The 24,415-nt window shown below is 36.2% G+C and overlaps 2 protein-coding genes across 2 annotated transcripts; one reads left to right on the top strand and one right to left on the bottom strand.

Annotated features, from left to right (window-relative positions):
- The first annotated feature begins 10,028 nt into the window (after positions 1–10,028).
- Positions 10,029–18,315, top strand: tmem101 (transmembrane protein 101). The gene is made up of 4 exons (XM_052103582.1): positions 10,029–10,033; positions 12,745–12,925; positions 16,734–16,880; positions 18,007–18,315. Exons 1-4 carry the CDS (start codon positions 10,029–10,031, stop codon positions 18,313–18,315), a joined length of 642 nt encoding a protein of 213 aa, XP_051959542.1.
- A 3,077-nt stretch (positions 18,316–21,392) lies between these two features.
- On the bottom strand, positions 21,393–23,178 carry LOC127627239 (connectin). The gene is given in 9 exon segments (XM_052103581.1): positions 21,393–21,659; positions 21,661–21,796; positions 21,798–21,930; positions 21,933–21,978; positions 21,980–22,089; positions 22,092–22,192; positions 22,194–22,283; positions 22,436–22,446; positions 23,146–23,178. Coding segments are annotated over 9 exon segments (927 nt in total).
- Positions 23,179–24,415: the final 1,237 nt, after the last annotated feature.

The following is a 24,415-nucleotide window of genomic DNA, read 5'->3' as shown; positions in this document are numbered from 1 at the left end:
TTACAGGAACGGTGCTTGACTGGTTTAACTCCTATCTCTCAGGTAGGTCTTTCAAGGTAGCCTGGAGAGGGGAGGTATCCAAGCCACATCAGTTACTTACTGGGGTACCTCAGGGATCAGTGCTTGGGTCACTTCTCTTCTCTATATACACAACATCACTGGGACCCATCATTCAGTCACATGGTTTCTCTTACCACTGCTACGGCGATGACACGCAACTCTACTTGTCTTTCCAGCCCAACGATGCCACATTGACTGCTCGAATTGCTGCCTACCTGGCAGACATCTCGGCCTGGATGAAGCAACACCACATAAAACTCAACCCAGCCAAGACCGAACTTCTTGTCTTTCCAGCCAGCCCTGCTGTTGAACACAACATCACCGTGCAGCTGGGTACAACTACAGTATCGCCTTCCAAAAGGGTCAGAAATCTAGGGGTAACCATCGATAACAAGCTAAAATTCACAGACCACATCCCAAAGACTGCAAGATCATGTAGATTTACACTCTACAATATCAGGACGATAAGACCCTTCCTCTCTGAACATGCCACACAACTGCTTGTTCAGTCACTTAACTAGACTGGACTACTGTAACTCTCTCATTGCAAGCCTTCCTGCATGTGCAATTAGATCTCTGCAAATGATCCAGAATGCAGCAGCACGTCTGGTCTTTATTGAACAAAAGAGAGCACGTTACACCACTCTTTGTTTTTCTCCACTGTCTGCCTGTTGATGCACGTATTAAATTCAAGCTTCTGATGCTGGCATACAAAACAGTCACTGGTTCTGCTGCAGCATACTTAAAATAATTTACTACACAAAAACTACACGCCAAACAGATGCCTGCGGTCGGCTAAGGAACGTCACCTTGTCGTACCAACACAAAGAGGCACCAAAACACTTTCAGATTCATCATATCATGTTGGTGGAATGGCCTTCCAAACTCCATCCGTGAAGCAGACTCACTCTCTGGCTTAAAAAAATTACTTAACCAGTCACAAAAAATAAAAAAAAATAAAAACAATTCTTGTTGCATTTTAATCTGTTTTGAATACTATTCTGATGCTAGTGAAAATTTGTAGTATGGCACTTTTTGTACCACTGTCTCCTTAAGATGATTCGCTTATGTTTTCCTCTATTGTAAGTCGCTTTGGATAAAAGTGTCTGCCAAATGAATAAATGTAAATGTGTATATATATGTATATATTATTAAATTAAATATATATATATTGTAATTAAATATGTATTTAATTTGAATACTGCAGCATCGAATTAAATACATGGTGTCCCGATTAATTAATCACGATTAATCACACATACAAATATTTGCTGAGAAAGCCCTCATATAACAATAATTCAATATATAATGATTAAATAATTATACATAGTTTTCATTAAATATAAAAAAAAAATAAAAATATATATATATATATATATATATATATATATATATATATATATATATATATATATATATATATATCAATTTAAAATATTCAGATAATTAAAATGCATTACATTCTTGTGGCAGAAGAGTTCATCATTGATAAGACGATACAAAAAGCGGCTTTAGAATACAATGTATTTACTACCATATTATTGATCATAAGTCAATCATTGGCATACAGTTCACAGCAATCCATTTAACAAGTGAATTTGTCAATCAGTTCGAGATTTATTATGAGGGCTTGTTTAAGGACCTGTCAATTTACACCTGCGTCAGACTTTTTTTTTTTTTTTTTGAAACAAGCCCATACATAGTACACAATAATACAGATATATTTTACAATAATGCCAAGACATTATATTCATTACATAGTGCAATGCTTTTCAATCCTTTGGAGTTGTTGGAGGTACAAAGAGTATTTAAATAATATTTCATGTCTTTACAAAAAAGTGCAAATAGGGGCTTTATAGACATAAATTTACACTTATGTATAAAAAACTTGGCAAGAACAATAAACAGATTAATCAGAAAATATTAACTTAAGTTATCAAAACTGTGAAAACCAAATAAAACGTCTTTATAAAGCAAAGAAAAACTAGTTACAATAAATGTACGTACAAACAAACAACATTTTCTCCAAAATACTACAGCGTGGGCACATTCCCAAAAAAGGTGAGGGGCAGATTAATCTACAGCATTACAGAAGGAGCAAAGTGGATCTATTTTAGGAAGCATGTTTCTTAAATAAACTGGGTAAAAATGGTGTAACAGTTTAAAGGACACCTCCTTAACCTTGTTGGTAATTAAATATTTGTGAGGTAAAGACCATACGACCAGCGTCAGACATGCTTGTGTTGCGTCTCGGGTGTGTTGCGGCATAAAAGTAAAACGTTTAGGTCACTGTGTCAAGTTAAATATAGTTTAATACTCAATCTTTAAACACATCTTGAGATCCCTTGGTTCTCACGTTTATGTTGTGTGTCCCCTGAAAAGTTGTTAATGTTTTGTTCACTGTAATAAACTGCGTGTTGCTCACACAGCTGAAATTTCACTTACTGCCCTCTGGAGTAAACAGGTGGTACTACAAGCTTGAATCTCTCAGGAAAGCATTGTGATTAAATGCGTAAATTTTTTTAACGCGTTATTTTTGGTAAAATTAATCGCACGATATTAACACGTTAAATTGACAGCCCTAATATATATATATATACACACTCACCTAAACGATTATTAGGAACACCATACTAATACTGTGTTTGACCCCCTTTCGCCTTCAGAAGTGCCTTAATTCTACGTGGCATTGATTCAACAAGGTGCTGAAAGCATTCTTTAGAAATGTTGGCCCATATTGATAGGATAGCATCTTGCAGTTGATGGAGATTTGTGGGATGCACATCCAGGGCATGAAGCTCCCGTTCCACCACATCCCAAAGATGCTCTATTGGGTTGAGATCTGGTGACTGTGGGGGCCATTTTAGTACAGTGAACTCATTGTCATGTTCAAGAAACCAATTTGAAATGATTAAAGCTTTGTGACATGGTGCATTATCCTGCTGGAAGTAGCCATCAGAGAATGGGTACATGGTGGCCATAAAGGGATGGACATGGTCAGAAACAATGCTCAGGTAGGCCGTGGCATTTAAACGATGCCCAATTGGCACTAAGGGGCCTAAAGTGTGCCAAGAAAACATCCCCCACACCATTACACCACCACCACCAGCCTGCACAGTGGTAACAAGGCATGATGGATCCATGTTCTCATTCTGTTTACGCCAAATTCTGACTCTACCATCTGAATGTCTCAACAGAAATCGAGACTCATCAGACCAGGCAACATTTTTCCAGTCTTCAACTGTCCAATTTTGGTGAGCTCTTGCAAATTGTAGCCTCTTTTTCCTATTTGTAGTGGAGATGAGTGGTACCCGGTGGGGTCTTCTGCTGTTGTAGCCTATCCGCCTCAAGGTTGTGCATGTTGTGGCTTCACAAATGCTTTGCTGCATACCTCGGTTGTAACGAGTGGTTATTTCAGGCAAAGTTGCTCTTCTATCAGCTTGAATCAGTCGGCCCATTCTCCTCTGACCTCTAGCATCAACAAGGCATTTTCAGCCCACAGGACTGCCGCGATACTGGATGTTTTTCCTTTTCACACCATTCTTTGTAAACCCTAGAAATGGTTGTGCGTGAAAATCCCAGTAACTGAGCAGATTGTGAAATACTCAGACCGGCCCGTCTGGCACCAACAACCATGCCACGCTCAAAATTGCTTAAATCACCTTTCTTTCCCATTCTGACATTCAGTTTGGAGTTCAGGAGATTGTCTTGACCAGGACCACACCCCTAAATGCATTGAAGATGCCATGTGCCATGTGCCATGTGCTAACTGCCATGTGATTGGTTGATTAGATAATTGCATTAATGAGAAATTGAACAGGTGTTCCTAATAATCCTTTAGGTGAGTGTGTGTGTATGTATGTATATATATATATATATATATATATATATATATATATATATATATATATATATATATATATATAAATTTTACGCAATTAATTGCAATGCCCCCGGACCTCAATAAGGAAGATTCCTGAGAAATGCAAGCTTGCAGTACCACCTGTTTACTCTAGAGGGCAGTAAGTGAAATTTCAGGTGTATGAGCAACGCGCAGTTTATACAGTGAAGAAAACACCTCAGTAGGAAGAACAACACAAACATGAGTTACATTCTTGCGTTCAAAACACTCGAAGGAGCACAAATGCGAACTAAGGGATCTCAAGATGTGTTTAAAGATTGAGTATTAAACTATATTTAACTTCACACAGTGACCTAAACATTTTATGTTTATGACGCAACGCACCCGAGACACGACACAAGCATGTCTGACTCAGATGTAAATTGACGGGTCCTTAAACAAGCACTCATGATAAATCTCCAACTGATTGACAAATTAACTTGTGAAATGGATTGCTGTGAACTGTGTGCCAATGATTGACTTATGATCAATAATATGGTAGTAAACAATACATTGTATTCTAAAGCCGCTTTTTGTATTTTCTCATCAATGATGAACTCTTCTGCCACAAGAATGTAATGTATTTTAATTACCTGAATATTTTTTCATTTTATATATATATGTGTATATATATGTATAACTATATATTGATATAAATATGTATAATCATTATATGTTGAATTATTGTTATATAAGGGGCTTTCTCAGCAAATATTTGTATATGCGATTAAATGCGATTAATCACAATTAATCGGGACACCATGTAATTAATTTGATAAACAATTGTAATTGACTGACAGCCCTAATATATATATCTTTTTGTGCTGTGTAAGAAGTATGATACTGCTGAGTTTACAGATTCCCAATCAGTAATTACAATGACAGGTACTTTTGGCAGTCAGTCACTGACATCATGACCCAATAAAGAACTCGGCTCAGGATTACACTAACTCTAATCTACAGTACTTAATAACTGCAATGCTTTCTCACATTGCAATGTTGGAAAAAGAAAACTGGGCTGCTATCCACTGAGATTCTTTCAGGGCAATTACAAAAAACAATCCAGTTTAAAAATGCAATTTTTTAAATTCTTTTAAATGGACGCATGTGGGTATGAATTCACTCTAAACTACATTTTTGTTTTCACCCGTACTTTTTAATTACTTGCCTTTTTGTAATTATGTGTTGAAATCCTGTATAGCTTTGACAGTGTGCTTTTTAGAAACTGTGTTTGGTTGTTCACTGCATAAGCTTGTTGTGGCCTCACCTGTAAGCCGGTTTCTGGGGATCTAAGTTAGGCCCCTTTGTCAAGGATTAGCGACAGGGACCTTGAAGCTCTGATTCGTGATGAGTGACTTTATAGCTTCATTACAATGAAGAGCTTCTAGAAGCTCCTACTGCAGTGCATCATGCAAGGACACAAAGTGATGTTTACTTTTGTAACTATTACATTTTGAAGCTACTGTTGACTGAATTATACAGCAATAATTACAGACATCTGACACCTGGTAGTCACCTAAAGTATACTTGGATTTTGTTTGGGAAAATTATAAAAAAATAAGAAAATAAAAAGCTCATGGTAAAGATTTACTGTAGCACTTTCATCAGGAAATATGCAAGTTATACATAAATACATACAACTCCAATGGCATGCAATAGTTCATAATAAACCAATAATTTCTACTGCTAAATAAATAGTAGTGTAGATCTTTACTATATTATATTATAAAGAGATTAAAGTGATGCTATTTAATGTTTTGCATGTCTTATTTATATCCATTAATAAAGTAATAAAATGATCACAATAAGGGTGTGGGGTATATGTAAAGAGGTAATGCAATGGAAATTAGTCATTAATGAACCCAAAGCAATAAGGACAAGTCTATATCTTCCTTAGAAGGAATGTGTTTCCTCCACTTCTACTTAACAGTGTTCATCTTTCACCAGTTTCATAGTGTTCAAAGTGTCAATGTCAATTTAATCTCCAAATCAATATTATGGCTCAACATTTATTTTTTAATTATTAAGTTACATCTCAGAGAATTTTGCAATATATTTTTATATAAAAATATTTATTTAATCGACTATTAATAGTATATAATCTATATAATCTCTGGGTGGGAGATTAACATCATAAGGAATATTTGAATTTCAGTGTGCTCTGTTGTTGCACTTTTTACTATTGAACAATAGATGGCAGTACAGCATTCCTCTTATCAATTCAATTCAATTCAATTCAAAGGGGCTTTATTGGCATGAATGTAAAGAATACAATATTGCCAAAGCAGAGGCTGTGTAAAAAATAACTACACCTTAATCTATACATTTAGTTTAACAAATTTAACAAATATAAAAAATAAATACAAAACAGGTTCAGAACTGCTGAAGACCACAGCGTTTAAATAACTGAAGAGAACTGACATATACTGACACATAAATGAATATACACACATACACTGAGGGTCACTGTGGTGAACATTGGGGTGACACACGGGGGTAAAACACATAACACAGATTCACCCACTGTCTCTCAGACTGTGACACGTTAAAACGTATCTTGCAGCCAGTGCTGCTGTGTGTCCCTCTCCAAGTATTATGTTCATTTGTTCTTGTTCTGTCATGGTTATAAATTTGTTTATGCTGTGTGTTAATTTATGCATATAAATGTCCCTTGTATTTTTAAATTGTGGGTAGTGAAGGAGAAAGTGCACCTCTGTCTCAACCTCACCTGTTGTACAGTGAGCACACACCCTTTCTTCTCTGGGTAACCATGTTTTTCTGTGTCTGCCTCTCTCGATGGCGAGACTGTGCTCACTCAGCCTGTACCCAGCAAACAGGGGACGTCCCCCGGACGTTGTGAACGTCTACTTAGGTCCGCATTTGGTCCGGTTCATAACGTTCGCTGGGGGACGTTCCGAGGACGTCCGCATTTGGTCCGGTTTATAACGTTCGCGGGGGGACGTTCCGTGGACGTCCGCATTTGGTCCGGTTTATAACGTTCGCGGGGGGACATTCCGTGGACGTCCGCATTTGGTCCGGTTTATAACGTTCGCGGGGGGACTTTCCGTGGACGTCCGCATTTGGTCCGGTTTATAACGTTCGCGGGGGGACGTTTCGTGGACGTCCGCATTTGGTCCGGTTTATAACGTTCGCGGGGGGGACATTCCAAGAACGTCCGCATTTGGTCCGGTTTATAACGTTCGCTGGAGGGCATTCCAAGGACGCCCAATTACCTAGTAATGTTTTTTTTTTTTTTTGACATTACTATGGTTTTAATGCATTAAACCATAGTAATGTAAGGAAAAACATGTCTATTTGTGGAAATGGTTTTACCAATAAAAAAAAAAAGTTATATGTAACAAATCATGTTTCTTAAGAATGGTTTAGAAACTACTCAATATTCTGTAAAACATGGCCTTAATATTGATCCTTTACTGATTGTATTACAATGATCCAACTAAACCTGATTTCACTATTTAAAATGAATAAAAAGATATGATACAATGCAATTGTTTTCATTAAATAATTTCCACCACCATTACTATATGACTTAATTAGGGTCAATTTAATGTGTTGCATAATCTAAATCACAATGCACACAAAATCAGGCAATAGTGCACCACCATTGTGCAGTTATAGATTAACTGATTAAAACAATGACAATAAAAATTAAGAACAATGTTAATGTGTTTTTTTAATTCAGAATCTTTGCAAATTTCCATCAATGAAGTACTATAAAATAAATAATTGTTGCATATCCACACAAACACATTCAATTAAGAAAAAACAAACTTGAATGTACAACTATAGCCCAAATAGAAAACGTTTATTATTGCTAAGGGTTCAAAATGTAAGCAAAGCTGAATGAAAACAGAAATGCAGAATGACAGGTCCTGAATCAGATGCAAGCAATGACTTCCAAACAGCAAGTGCAGGAGAGGCTGACCAAAAAGGATGGGAACAAGTCCAATGCTGAAATTGCTGGAAAAGAAAAATGAAAAAGATACAGGTAAGACATGCATCCTCATGTAAACTTCGGCAATTTCACATTCTACACCCATCATTTCAATTGACAAACTGTTGGTCAGGCTGCAAAGTAAGGTATTTTTTGTCCCAATTATAAAAATGATAATATGAATAACAGTTTCATGCATAATGGATGGGTGGAAATACATGATTCTCATTTAAAAAAAAAAATCTGAATAATCTGAGCCCAAATATATATATATATATACAGTGAGGAAAATAAGTATTTGAACACAACTGTAATTATTTTCAAGTCATTTTACTGTAGTTTTGGAGAAAAGAAAAGACCAATTCACCCCCAACATCAAAGTGATTCTTTCAATGGATTCCTGTTCAGAGTGACCCTGACTATTACTGTATCAATTTTCATTTCATTGCACCATTGTTAAACACTAAATTATTTTCATTTTTGAAGGCATTGTTTTGCAAACATACCATGCTTATTTTGTATTTCATAATTAACTTACAGTATTTAATGTACAGTAGTGGACAAAATTACATGGAAATACATCATATACACAATGTCTTCTTGCATTTTACGTATTATTGTCATTTTAATTTAGTGAAAACCTTGTTTTTAACTATAAGAAATGATTATGTTCATCATCCGCTTGAGAAGTAATTTTTTTTGTCAATGGTTACTACCTCACCTTTAGTTTCTTATGTCTACGTTTTATATCCTTATGTCTATGTTTCTTTTGTTGTTGTTTTTTTCTTTGTTTATGATGATTAAGTCTGCAAAACTGTTTTTTTTTTATGTTTACCTTAATCTGCAGTCTATTGAATCTGCTCAACTGGAATTTGTCATTTCCCCTCCTCCTTGACAGAATCAATACAAACATATGGTATTGAGATGAACTTTAAAATTATCTTTCTAAATGAAAATCCATATACAGCAAGTGTCACATCATAGAGATAAGGAGAAAGAGTTGATAACACAAAGAAAAATGAAACTTATGCAGTGTCATGTCCTTGTCCTTGAATATGATCACATTTTTATTAATTATTTGCTTTTCTTATTTCAGAAAACAACTATGTCCATCTTGCAACACCACTTTCGGCATGCTGTTGTACTCATGTACAAACCATCAGACTGCAAGTTTCTACTGTGGCTTTGGCACCTGTGGCATTGACTGGCTGCTGCACACTAATGCACACACCTAAAATAATCTTCTCATATTAGGTTTTTGTTTTATTACTTAAAATTACATTTTTGCATTTGTATCTATTGTGAAATGTCATAACACAGGATACATAATACCTATCACACCATATTTCTGTAATTCTGTTTATAAAACTCTTGTTTAAATTTCATTAGGTTGTAGCCTACTGCAGTCTTCTGATAACCATTCAATACTGTGCTTGTTAGGTGTCATTGAGTATTAAAGGTGCCTATAAATAAAATGTATGATTATTATCATTAATATATTACAGGATAAGCTGCAGGAGAGGCTGTGGCAGACTGACTTTTATGAGTGTTTGAACATGGTGTAAGTGCTAGAATGCACTTTGATGATTGGGGTGATTGCTTTTCTCCAAAACTATACAGTAAAATGACTTGAAAATAATTACAGTAATAGCCAAGGTCACTCTGAACAGGAATCAATTAAAAGAATGAGCAAACCTATGAAGGAACACTTTTTATGAGTGTTGGAATATAGGACATGGTGTAAGTGCTATAATGCACTTTGATGGATGGGGTTGAGTTTGCCTTTACTTTTCTCCAGAACTATACAGTAAAATGACTTGAAACTAATTACAGTAATAGTCAGAGTCACTATGAACAGTAATCAAATGAGAGAATGAGCAAACCTATGGAGGAACACTTTTTATGAGTGTTTGAAAATGGGATATGGTGTTAAGTGATAGAAAGCACTTTGATGTTTGGGGTTGAGTTTGCCTTTACTTTTCTCCAAAACTACACAGTAAAATGACTTGAAACTAATTACAGTAATAGTCAGAGTCAATATGAACAGTAATCAAATGAAAGAATGGGCAAACCTATGAAGGAACACTTTTTATGAGTGTTGGAATATAGGACATGGTGTAAGTGCTATAATGCACTTTGATGGATGGGGTTGAGTTTGCCTTTACTTTTCTCCAAAACTATACAGTAAAATGACTTGAAAATAAATACAGTAATAGTCAGGGTCACTCTGAACAGGAATCACATGAAAGAATGAGCAAACCTATGAAGGAACACTTTTTATGAATGTTTGAATATAGGACATGATGTAAGTGCTAGAAGTTGAAGTAAAATGGCAAAACTCCCATTATATATAAAATGTATATGTGTGTGTTTGTGTGTGCGTGTGCGTGCGTGTGTGTGTTTTGAGTAGCCTATCATATTTCATACTTCAGGTATGAATGTATATTTCATAGATTGTATAAAGGTGTTTATAGCTTATATATATGCAATTCAATTATAATTGGCAGATTAAAAGCCACCAAAAGCCTGTTGTATTTATTTGCCATTTATTTGCCAAATATTTGCCATTTACATTAACATAAAAAATGTAAGAAAATAAATAAATAAACATTAATACATTATGTATAATAATTAATGTATACTTTATATATAAAAACATTAAAATCAACAATAAAAATGCAATATAAATGTATGATAATTAACATTAATATTAAATTTCATTAAAGTTAATAAATAAAGTACAATAATGTATAATATATATATATATATATATATATATATATATATATATATATATATATATATATATATATATATATATATAAACATTCAAATTGATTCAAAAAGTGATGTATGATAATTAACATTAATATGAACATGAATAAATTGTGTAATTAATGAATCACATATAGGCCTACAAACATTAAAATAATAATAAAAAAAGTAATGTTTTTTTAAAATAAATCATAAAACTGTATTATTTGTGTCCTAATGAGATGGAAAATAGCAGAAAATAGTTTCTAAAAACATTAAAATTAACAATAAAAATGTAAAAATTATTAATGTTAATTGACATTACTATGAACATGAATATATTATGTAATAATTAATGTAACTCATAGGCCTACACACTTTAAAATAATAATAAAACAGTCATGCTTTTAAAAAAAATTATGAAAATGTATTATTTGTGTCCTAATAAAATGTAAAATAGCGGAAACTAGAGTCTTAAAAACAATGTCGACCACTTCCAGCACCCATACCGTAAGTACACGAGTAGCCTAGACGCGCATCATAAAAAAATGTGCGGCGGGCTTGACCGTGTTTTTCAACGCGCGGCCCACTTGACCGCAGTGATTTGTGAGATGCTGACGTGTTCAAGCATAATCATCATCATCATCATCATCATGTGTAAAGTGAATTTAACAACATGTCTTTACTGCTTTTATTTGAGTTAAAGTTATGACAAAGACCTACAATATATGAAGCTATGTAAAGTGAAATCTTAAAAACCCCATGGAATTAAAATGGGAGGTTTTTTGGCTGTTTGCTTTGAGGCCATCTGCTATTCTACTCCATAAAGTTGACAAAATGAACTTTTAGCCCATTAAAAATTAGTCTCTTTTTCTGAAAATGGACCACAAATATGGATGACTCTTCTTGCACTCATGGACGTGTCAGTATTTTTGACCAATAATATTCTCTCTTTAATTATAATGCCCCACCCCTTAATTCCAACCGTCAATGATTAGCAGTAGCACTATTAAAACATGATTAAAGGCTGTGACATAAAGGCTATTACCTATATAAAGGGATAGTTCACCCAAAAATGAAAATTCTCTCATTTACTCACCCTTATACCATCCCAGATGTGTATGGCTTTCTGTCTTCTGCAGAACACAAATTTAGATTTTTAGAAGAATATTGTGTCAAACATTTTGAAGCTCCAAAAAGCACTTAAAGGCAGCATACAAGTAATCCATAAGACTCCAGTGGTTAAATCCATGTCTTCTGAAGCGATCTAAATGGTTTATGGCAGGAGCAGACCAAAATGTAATAAACATTTCACTGCACATCCTGCTATTACAGTCTCTAGGCACGATCATGATTTCAAGCTCGCTTACACATCCTAGTGTTTGATGCATGCACAGAGCACTTGATGATGCAAAGAGACTGCTGATGTCAAGATTTATAGTGAAAATGTTGTTACATTTTGGTCTGTTCTCACAAAAAATTGATTAGATTGCTTCAGAAGGCATGAATTAAACCACTGGATTCTTATGGATTACTTTTATGCTGCCTTTATGTGCATTCTGGAGATGCAAAGTTTTGGTCACCATTCACTAGTACTGTATGGACATACAGTGCTGAGATATTCTTTGTGTTCTGCAGAAGAAAGGTCATACACATATGTAATGGCATGAGGGTGTTTCAGTTGAATAGTTTCATTTTTGGGTGAACTATTACTTTAAGTAAACAGGACGATCGCTTTGATGTGTACCGTTCCAACTTCCTGTTGCAAGAGGAAAAACATCAACATAGAAACTGCACTTTTCAAGTAATTTCATTCTTTCAATATAGCTAATATTACTGAATATGATATATAATTTTTTATAATAGATATATATTTGTTTAGATAATATTATCTATTACTCAATTATATTATCCTTTAATATAAGCCAGTATTTTGATGAAGTTTTGGTTATCATAAATTGCATGTGAGAACTATTTTAAATGAAGCTAGATAGCAACATCAGTGACTGCTTCTTTTGGATCTGAAAAAGAATCGCTCTGCTGTAAAATACCTGGTGATTTTCTGTGTTCTTAGGAAGCCAGATATCCAGGTGCCATACCTGTACATAGACCTGGGAGCTGCAGTGTTGTGTGCCAGCTTCATGTCATTCGGGGTGAAGAGAAGATGGTTTGCCATGGCTGCTGCCATTCACTTGGCCCTGAGCACATATCTGTCCTATGTTGGTGGACAGGTTCATTATGGTGAGTGGTTAAAGGTAAGTTATTTATTATAATAACAGCTGAGACAAAACTTAGAAGCAGTGTCTGAATATGCATATTTCTCTACTATATAGTATGCCAATGGAGTAGTATGCCCTCAGTATTCAGAAAAGAATAGGCAAGAAATACCCAGATGACCTGTTTCAGGCGAGATAACTCGGCATTGCTGTTTGGCATTGGAACACAAGGACAATTGCATTTTGGACCGTATATGAAACAGCGTTTTTTTTTTTTATTATTATTACTTTTTTTTGAATGCACAGTATGGGGATTTAAGAGTTTTTAAATGTTTTAGTGAGGATGAGCAAGTTTTGGATAATTCTTGAAAACGACAGTGGACGGAGAGCGTTTCGAAAATGAAAATGCCACTTTCAAATGTATCTAGATTAATGTGGACGAATCATTATAGTTTGCTTTGAGAAAGTATTTTATTTAGGGCTGTCGATTTAACGCGTTAATAACGTGCGATTAATTTTACAAAAAATAACGCGTTAAAAAAATTTACGCATTTAATCACAATGCTTTCCTGAGAGATTCAATCTTGTAGTACCACCTGTTTACTCCAGAGGGCAGTAAGTGAAATTTCAGCTGTGTGAGCAACGCGCAGTTCAAAAACTCTTCAGCGGATACACAACATATATATCTGTAGTATTGTGTACTATTTATTTTTTATTTAATGTTTATTTGACAGGGACAAATGCATAAAACATTGCTTTATAAAGAATACAAAGTAGATGCCATGCATACAGGTTTCTAGCCATGACTAATTTGCAACCCCTGTCCCTGGTTAGGCTTTTAAAATTGAAACAAAGTTTACTATGTTACTATTTACTATGTATACCCCTGGCTTGTTTCTAAAAAAATAAAAATAAATGTCTGATGCAGGTGTACATTGATGGGTCCTTAAACAAGCCCTCATAATAAATCTCCAACTGATTGACAAATTCACTTGTGAAATGGATTGCTGTGAACTGTATGCCAATGACTGACTTATGATCAATAATATGGTAGTAAACAATATATTGTATTCTAAAGTCGCTTTTTGAATGGTATCATCAAAGATTAACTCTTCTGCTACATGAATGTAATGCATTTTAATTATCATAATATTTTTTTTATTTTATATATATATATATATATATATATATATATATATATATATATATATATATATATATATATATATATATATATTTTTTTAGGGCTGTCAATCGATTAAAAATTTTAATCAAATTTATTACATGGTGTTCCGATTAATTCATCGCATATACAAATATAAAGCCCCTCATATAACAATAACTCAATATATAATGATTATACATATTTATATCAATATATAATTATACATATATATATAAATATTCAGATAATTAAAATGCATTACATTCTTGTGGCAGAAGAGTTAATAATTGATAAGACAATACAAAAAGCAGCTTTATAATACAAAGTATTGTTTACTACCATATTATTGATCATAAGTCAATCATTGGCATACAGTTCACAGCAATCCATTTCACAAGTGAATTTGTCAATCAGTTGGAGATTTATTATGAGGGCTTGTTTAAGGACCTGTCAATGTACACCTACGTACACTTACGGGTGTGTTGCATCATAAACATAAAATGTTTAGGTCACTGTGTCAAGTTAAATATAGTTTAATACTCAATCTTTAAACACATCTTGAGATCTCTTAGTTCGCATTTGCACGCCTTTGAGTGTTTTTCTGCCTACTGAAGTGTTTTTTTCACTGTATAAACTGCGCATTGCTCGTACAGCTGAAATTTCACTTACTGCCCTCTGGAGTAAACAGGTGGTACTACAAGCTTGCATCTCTCAGGAATCTTCCTTATTATTGTCCGTGTGCATGCGATAAAATTTGCCTTTTAACATTTATTTTATTATTTTATTACACTTACTGTGTCTCTGCATGCTTATGCAAATCCATTTTTAATATCACATCCACTATCTGCAACATAGTGTTATATAACTGTAGTCACGTTTCTCTTTGGCCATAATACTGCGTTCAAAGGAAGGTTTGTTGGAATCACCTAATTGCTTAAATTTAAACTTTTTGTTGTGACATTTGTTGCTTCTAGTGTACAGTGGGTATGGAAAGTATTCAGACCCCCTTAAATTTTTCACTCTTTGTTATATTGCAGCCATTTGCTAAAATCATTTAAGTTAATTTATTTTCCTCATTATTGTACACACAGCACCCCATATTGACAGAAAAACACAGAATTGTTGACATTTTTGCACATTTATTAAAAAAGAAAAACTGAAATATCACATGGTCCTAAGTATTCAGACCCTTTGCTGTGACACTCATATATTTAACTCAGGTGCTGTCCATTTCTTCTGATCATCCTTGAGATGGTTCTACACCTTCAATTGAGTCCAGCTGTGTTTGATTATACTGATTGGACTTGATTAGGAAAGCCACACACCTGTCTATATAAGACCTTACAGCTCACAGTGCATGTCAGAGCAAATGAGAATCATGAGGTCAAAGGAACTGCCTGAAGACCTCAGAGACAGAATTGTGGGAAGGCATAGATCTCGCCAAGGTTACAAAAAAAATGTCTGCTGCCCTTAAGGTTCATAAGAGCACAGTGGCCTCCATAATCCTTAAATGGAAGACGTTTGGGACGACCAGAACCCTTCCTAGAGCTGGCCGTCCAGCCAAACTGAGCTATCAGGGGAGAAGAGCCTTGGTGAGAGAGGTAAAGAAGAACCCAAAGATCAATGTGGCTGAGCTCCAGAGATGCAGTCGGGAGATGGGAGAAAGTTGTAGTAAGTCAACCATTACTGCAGCCATCCACCAATCGGGGCTTTATGGCAGAGTGGCCCGACGGAAGCCTCTCCTCAGTGCAAGACACATGAAAGCTCGCATGGAGTTTGCTAAAAAAAACACCTGAAGGACTCCAAGATGGTGATAAATAAGATTCTCTGGTCTGATGAGACCAAGATAGAACTTTTTGGCCTTAATTCTAAGCGGTATGTGTGGAGAAAACCAGGCACTGCTCATCACCTGTCCAATACAGTCTCAACAGTGAAGCTGGTGGTGGCAGCATCATGCTGTGGGGGTGTTTTTCAGCTGCAGGGACAGGACGACTGGTTGCATTCGAGGGAAAGATGAATGCGGCCAAGTACAGGGATATCCTGGACGAAAACCTTCTCCAGAGTGCTCTGGACCTCAGACTGGGCCGAAGGTTCACCTTCCAACAAGACAATGACCCTAAGCACACCGCTAAAATAACGAAGGAGTGGCTTCACAACAACTCCGTGACTGTTCTTGAATGGCCCAGCCAGAGCCCTGAATTAAACCCAATTGAGCATCTCTGGAGAGACCTGAAAATGGCTGTCCACCAACGTTTACCATCCAACCTGACAGAACTGGAGAGGATCTACAAGGAGGAATGGCAGAGGATACCCAAATCCAGATGTGAAAAACTTGTTGCATCTTTCCCAAAAAGACTCATGGCTGTATTAGATCAAAAGGGTGCTTCTACTAAATACTGAACAAAGGGTCTGAATACTTAGGACCATGTGATATTTCAGTTTTTCTTTTTTAATAAATGTGCAAAAATGTCAACAATTCTGTGTTTTTCTGTCAATATGGGGTGCTGTGTGTACAATAATGAGGAAAAAAAATGAACTTAAATGATTTTAGCAAATGGCTGCAATATAACAAAGAGTGAAAAATTTAAGGGGGTCTGAATACTTTCCTTACCCACTGTATGTAGAGATAGACATTCAAATAAATATGCTGTTTTAAGAACACAATGTTCATGACCATTACAGGTGAGAATGTACTCCAGAGCAATGGCCATCATTGGAGGGTTTCTGGTGTTGGCCAGTGGAGCAGGAGAGGTTTACAGACAGAAACCTCGTACATGCTCTCTGCAGTCTACTGGACAGGTCTTTCTAGGCATCTACTTGATATGTATGGTGAGATTTCCATTTTATCATTGGCTTTAGGGGCTGGTCTATGGGAGATAGAACGTGCTTGCTTTCAGTAGAGACACTTTGTCGACCCAGGGTCAAGTAAACTCGTGTGTGGAACTAGTTTCTGTCGCCGTGGATCAGGATCCACCATATTTCAAAAGATGCACCCAAGCTTCCGTTACTAATTCGAAAGTGTCACTTTAGAACTAGTTATGATGGCTTGGGCTGTTTCTAACAAGTAATTGGAGTAACAAGGACGTGGGTATGCATTAAAGAGAGAGAGCGTGTGATCACCTGTGTCTTTCTCAGTGATAAACAGTAATGCTGACGCTGATAGTTTAACAAATTTTCCACAGTAGTAATCGGCTTTGAGCGATCATGAAGCGATGCTGCCATCGGAATTATCCTACATCCCACTTCTGAAGCCGCAATTGTGAGTATTTTATGTTCAAATGTCTTGTTATCAGAGGGAAAAACACATAATTACGAAAATTTCACATATTGACGTCTTAACTGAATGTAAAATGTAGGAAACTCTAATTTGGTGCATCATCCTGTTCTACATAATTCACATTTAATAGTAGTGGTCGATCAATATGGGGTTTTGGCCAATGCAATAACTAGAGCATGGGGGCTGATATTATGCAAATTTGTATGCGATAAATACAGTTTAAGTGTAATAACTGAATACAGAGTAAATAAAGAAAATGTACTCCATTCACTAAAAATATTTGAAAAATGAAACTGTGCATTATCCAACACAAGGTGCGCTTCTATTAGTCTGTCAATTGTGCACTTTTATCAGCTGATGCAAAATTGTCAAATATAATTTAATATATCGTTCTGTCACTATTAAACAAAAAAATACAAGTAAACTCTACTTAAATGTAATGACACAGAGTGATATGTGGTCTGTGATGTACCATCTGCTCGTGCACCTTGCTATACTAAGAGTATCACAAAGCGCATGGACGCATGCGTCAAACACGTCTGTATGGACTCTCAGTAAAAGAATGTACGCTCAACCATGTGATACCCTAGCCTTAATACTGAACATAATACTGTATGTTGCAGTGTGGCTGAATGATCTCTTACAGTCATAAATACCGGCGTTATCTTTCTCCTTCAGGTGTACTCGCTACAGCACAGTAAGGAAGACAGGCTGGCCTACCTGGACCACATTCCTGGTGGAGAAATCACCATCCAGCTCCTGGTGGTTGTGTGTGGAGTGCTAGCACTCGCCTATCTTTCTGGCTGCTACGTGCGTGTAGCCTCCCAGATCCTGGCAATTCTGTTACCATTGGTTGTGCTATTTATTGATGGCAACATCAGCTATTGGCACCAAACCTACCGTGTGGAGTTCTGGAACCAGATGAAGCTCATCGGGCAGAATGTAGGCATATTTGGAGCGGTGCTTATTCTGGCCACAGACGGTTAAAGACAACATCTCTGTGCAGGCAGTGTTTTTTTTTGGACACAAGAGATCAAGTATATGTCTCAGGGGATCTTTTGATGATAGTAAATCAATTATTGGCCAGGCACTGACAGAGGTTGAGTATGTACACTCAAAAGTACAGAGGATACAACTCTCAGCTTGTTTGGCAGTGTGACTCATTCACCTCTGGAATTCTGATGGCAAGCATGAAGTCTTCAAAAGACTGTTTACATTTCACCTGTTCTTTTTCTAATGCATATTTAAATTGTAAAGAAAAACAATGTATGTCTTAAAATAATGTTAAAGTTGAATGATAAATTATGGCCAGTTTGAAAAAACACTTTGGTCAAGATTGAATGTTCTTAAGTTGTTAGTGATGTATAAGGGATTTCCCCCCACATATTACAGGCAGTTAAAATAGCACTGTATTTTGCTACTTGCATATTTAGTCTGCATTTCTTATTAGACTTATTGCAATCTTGTTGTCAAAAACAATAATTGTTTTGTATAGACTGGTATATCCTGAATCTTCTGGTAATTCGTATTGAATTTGTATCCAAAGCCACTAATAGTGCATTCAGGCTTTATCAGTATGTGTGTTCCCTGGGAATCATTGCTATTGCCTTACCCTTTCAGTTAAGCTACAGGTATACATTGTATAGGTATATTAAAGATGATATTTAAATTGCAACTTTTTCCTGCAAATGCTAAAGTGGCAACTCTGGACCTCATATAGTAGCAAACCACATGGTTTCATGCAGGTTCACATATAGAAGTAAAATTCATACTAATAGTTTTTAATAAAAAAAAACCTAATCATTTTACAAATGAGACACACACACACACACACACTTCCAATTATACAAATGAAATGGTCACATCAGAAAAATTTGGAGAAATACATGCAACAAATTATTTTCATCACATTAAGTGACACAATAATGCACTGTTTACTGTATCCCTTTATGTAAAATTTAAAGTAATTGAATAAACTAAATAACAGGCAGTCCCCACGGTTCAAGTTGGGTTATCCAGGTATTTAGTTGCAAAGTATTCTTAAATTGCAAAACCTAAATGTGAGACCCATTTCCATTAGCAAGATATTCTGCAATGCCGAGTATGGACAATTATTGCTGGTTCTGCTTTTCAATAAGGGATGTAAATATGAATTGACATTCACAAACTATTATACATAATAAATGATGTATTTCCAAGTAAAACAAAATTCAATAAGAACTGTACAGCGGAACTCTATTTTATCCATTGGAATTGATTGGATCCTGAAGAGTTCTCTCAATTTGAGGGCTTTTCAGCTGAAAAGTAAGGTTGTTTAGAGGTGGAGCAAGTTATTACCAAAATTTTTGTTTTTAGCAAGAAATTATCAACATTGAAATGTATTTGCAAGTTATTTATAACATTGCAAGCGGTCAACATTAAGAGTAGGGCTAGGGTATCTGGAAGGCTACATCTAGTCTAACAATGTAATAGTTATTACTGTTTAAACTTAATATTTACATTCTGGACCAAATAAAAGGGTAAGGTAAGGAAACATAAAAATCATTTAAGCTTAACTTAAAAGCTTATGTCAAAAAGAATCCAAGTGAAAGTGTGATATGATAAAAGATGGTACAGGCAGTTCTCAAATTGAATGGGTATTCACCAGTGCATATTGCCGAATTTGTGCTCCCTAGTAATCCTTTTCTCCCCTATTTGGAATTCCCAATGCATTCTAAATCCTCGTGGTGGTGTAATGACTTGCTTCAAGTGTGGTGGTGGAGAACGAATCTCAGTTGCCTCTGCATCAGAGACCGTCAACCTGTATGGCAAGCCAAAAGGCTCATAATACACTATAGACTAAAAGCGACAGTGGCGCCGTAGTAATTGCAAATGGTGTAAAAAAAAAAAACATGTGAAAAACTTTTAAAACGCAGTATTTCATGCCGTTTTGCTGTGTGAAAAGCGCTGCTTTCAATGCCGCTTGGCTTGCTACACGACGCCGTTTTGGTTGCACAAATACGTTTTTGCATTATTTGCTGCATTTTCCTCATAGTTAAATGAGCCCCGCTCGCTGATTTCCACAGCCAGTAAGATTGAACTGTTCTCAACCAATCAACAATGAACTGAGTCAGATAAGACAAGTTCATCGCTGCCAAACAAATGTGGCTGTGTGAAGTAACTTTGATATATTCACTTCTACTAACATGAAAACTGCTTGCATTTCTTTGTCAGGGACGATTCTGGGATTTCATTCTTTGGAAATTCAACCCCCAATGAGAGTATATTTTGAAAATATTTAATATCCATTGCAGTATTCCACTAAAATGCATAGATAAATAATCACTTGTGAGCAGAGGTGATTTTATGATTTCAGCTTTGATGGGATAAGACTTTATAGACACACAGTTTAAGAGTAGAACAATTATGGCTCAGAGGCTTAGTCCCATCCCTTCAGTGAGGCCGTGAGAGAGCGCAGGTTTGATTTTTGCTTGACATATTTCCCAATTTTGAATCCCCAATGCTCCAAGTCCTGGTGGTGGCGTAGTGACTCACCTCAATCCGGGTGGCGGAGGACGAATCTCAGTCGTCTCCACGTCCGAGACCGTCAACCCGTGCATCTTGTCACGTGGCTTTTTAACTGTGGCAGTTTTAAATGTTCATGAGATGGATAGCCAGAGGGAAAAAACTGTTCCTGTGCCTGACGGTTCTGGTGCTTAGAGCTCTGAAGCGCTGTCCAGAAGTCAACAGTTCAAAGAGGTAGTGGATCCAGAGTGATTTTTCCAGCCCTTTTCCTCACTCTTCAAGTAAACAGTTCTCGAAGGGAGGGCAGGGGACCAATAATTGATTGCTGGAAGTGAATTTCCCCAGTCTCACTAACATTACAGTACTGGCAGCAACTCTTGCATACTGTCGCCCAGATGAAGAATCTCAGGGTAGATGTATTGGCACCGATTTCATTCCACTTAAAGCAATGCGTACAGGGTAAAGGAAGCAGAGGTGTAGAATTGATTTGCATTACAAATAGACCCTAAGTTTATAAGTAAATCTGTAAATGCACAGATGAATATACATATATGTGAGTTTTAATCATTCTTTCTAATATCAGGAAATTGAAAATCTTTTGTGGTATTGTGTCTTAGTCTGTAAAATAAGCTGGTATTTCCAATTGCAACAGACTTTTCCTCCCTCTCTTTTTTCATCGCAGTAGTGTGGCATTTCTCTCGAGACTCCCAAGACATGGGACATTGCCTTTCCATGTTCATATTTATCTTCTTCCGCTTTCGTTCTGCCATGACCATAGCAGCCAACACAGTGACCATCCAATTTCCAGTAATGATAAGGACATTTTTCTGTTTCTGCTACACATAGCTTACTCTCCATCAAACCCAAGAGATGCTCCAGCAATGCATGGCACGTGATGTTCCAGTAATCTTCTACATGGAGATGCCTCACATGCAGTACCTTATTGAAGACACAATGTAGTTCAGTCACATGTCCAGGGATTCTCTGTTAGTTGCAGATGCGTGCTGGGTGTCTGAAGATTTAAGAATGTCTTGAATGTGAGGCTCTTCAACTGATTGGCTTCTAAGCTCAGAATGGTGAGTGTCTGTAGGGGGGCAGAGCTTCTGTTTCAATCCTGGAGATATTGTTGTGACCCAAGAAAAGAACTCACGAGTTCCTGTTGTATGGTAAGCAGTCCTCTGAGTACCGTCAACTGATTCCATGCCAGATTCAGGAGCCTTTGTAAGCCAATAAAAAGCGAAAATTTCGATAACCTGGATGGTTGTGACTGAGATCTAACCTCTCAAGACTTTCGAGTTCCTCTAAGGAGTAAGTGTCAAGATGTTCCAGAACATTGTGAGGAATCCTGAGATCCTTGAGAGGTCAAGCCTTCAGAAAAATCTGTAGGAAAGGCACAGAGCTCATTGTGGGCCAAGTCCAACTTTTCCAAAAAGGTCAGAGGAGGAAAGAGCCTGGAATAACAAAGACAAGAAACTTTCAGTACCTTTCACTATCAGAATGTTTGTTTTTTTATTGTACCTTTAGGGGTACAATAGCTTCTCACTGGTACCCTCAAAGGTACACCCTATACAGCCTTTACATGAAAATCTGAATTTATTTGTACCTTATCTGTCCCTAAGGGGTACATATGTGTACCTTAAGTGTCTTATCCGTCCGTAAAGAGTACAAATTAGTACATTAAGGTAAAAATAAAAAGAGTACAGTGGGTGTACTTTTAAGAATTCTCATTGAGTACTCGAGGGGCAATAACATGTACATAACAGTATATATAATTACATGTCTGACAAACATCTTTGGCTGCTGCATTGTCTTGTTGTTCCAGTGTTTCTTCTATTCATTATTATAAGCTGTTATAAAATAATCTGTTACAAAATGTACAGAATATAATGCATCATGTTTTGTAATAAGTGAAGATTCGCTGTCCAACTCTGAATGTGCACAATGTGCGTCTGTCTGTCTGTTCCTTCAGGTTACTGTAGTAATCTTAGTAAGCATGCACCAGTTTTTTAGGCTATAGACACCATAACCATCATGTTTTAATATGCATGTTAAGTTGAAGTTCAGTTTTAAAAGACACTGCATTCTGTTCCATTTAGCTGCACTCCGTCTAGCTGTTTGAAACAGTCACTTGCTGTATATGCACGGCCACATGCCTTGTGTTTTTGTCTCCCCAAGTGTTAGCTCCTGTGGGGAAAGCTGCAATGCTCTGTATTGTTGTTGCTGTGATTCATAAAGCATTCCATTCAACTCAGAATTTCCACATTTCAACTGGGAAAAGTGCAACGGAATTACACTTTATGTCGGACTTCTAACTTGGAAACTCGTGCGGAAATCTTCAACTCCCATTTTGTCGAGAAGTAGGTATGTTACATCACGCAAACATATCGGCACCCAGGACAGGAAGGTTTACAGTCAGTGACAAATATTCATTTTATCCACAGAGTCAAAATTCTTACATTAAATGATAATAAAACATGTTAGCAAACATTTTGCAGAGACAGGTGTTCAAAAGATGGTTAATTACACCCTTTTGACAATCGTTACGATAGCATTGCAGCATCCAGTTTGGTTGCTATAAGATTCCTCAAAATCACAACTATCTCAAAATTAAAAATAAGCTCCCTCTTTGGCACGTTTGTGTTTAGTTGTCAGGTAATAGTCACTGAATTTAGAATTAAGTGAAATGTCACATCATGCATGATCACCATCGATCATTGCTGCCATGTCGGAGGTATTTGAGTACTCATGCCCATCCCTAACCAGGTCCAGGAGCTGCGTGCCATGTGGAATACTGTGTGAAATGTGGGTGAACCATCTGAATTGACAGTCCACCAGGTCAGACTCTTCGGTAAAAAAAAAAACATTGAGGACAGAACTTCGGACACCCCAAAAGGGAGAATGTGATTGGCAAAAACATGACGCTGAAAATCTTCAATCTGATCTCAGACTCAGAAGTCGGTTAAAAAAATAAAAATACAATTTGTTTTAGTGCTTCCATTTGTCTTACTGTCTTGTAGGAAAGGTGGAGCTAACAAAGAAAAAAATAGATATATTTTTTTCTCTCTATTGGAAAGAGACATTTTACACTGAAGATTTAGACAGCTTTCGATCCATTTAAACCACAAGATTGCAGACTGAAATCTAATTGGATTTGTGACTTTGCATGAAATACTCTAATTATATAAAGAGCTTAATCCTTAGATCAGTTCATCATTTCGCACATTCAGAGTCCATCCATATCATGTTAGTTAACACTTATCCTCATGTGCAAATTTCTGAAATTGAACTCACCACAAAGTGTGTAAACTAGTCCTCAAGAATATGTAACCAGCAGTTGCGCAGTGAAGAGATGGATGTAAAAAGCCTCACACATGGGAAGTATTGCATTTCTACCTACATAACAGGGTCATCTACATTCAAACTCCATTAGTTTCCTAGCTACAAAACAAAAGACTACTCACTGTGCCATTGGTACCTGCTTCACTATTAATAATGAAACGCATAGCTAAGATCTCAAGTTTTTGATTTAGATCAAAGGCAAACTGCACCTGGATGCAGAGCGTTTCACATGCAATCTGTTCAA

Source organism: Xyrauchen texanus, chromosome 33 (genome assembly GCF_025860055.1).
Source record: "Xyrauchen texanus isolate HMW12.3.18 chromosome 33, RBS_HiC_50CHRs, whole genome shotgun sequence".
NCBI classification, from domain to species: domain Eukaryota; kingdom Metazoa; phylum Chordata; class Actinopteri; order Cypriniformes; family Catostomidae; genus Xyrauchen; species Xyrauchen texanus.
Note: the sequence above shows the minus strand (reverse complement) of the source record. Positions and strands in the feature narration are given on the sequence as shown.

What these genes read in the sequence shown, in the direction of transcription:
- tmem101 (XM_052103582.1), top strand. An exon ending in ATTATGGTGAGTGGTTAAAG is followed by an intron (nt 12,926 to 16,733) that starts GTAAGTTATTTA and finishes TGACCATTACAG; the next exon opens with GTGAGAATGTACTCCAGAGC. An exon ending in GCATCTACTTGATATGTATG is followed by an intron (nt 16,881 to 18,006) that starts GTGAGATTTCCA and finishes TTTCTCCTTCAG; the next exon opens with GTGTACTCGCTACAGCACAG.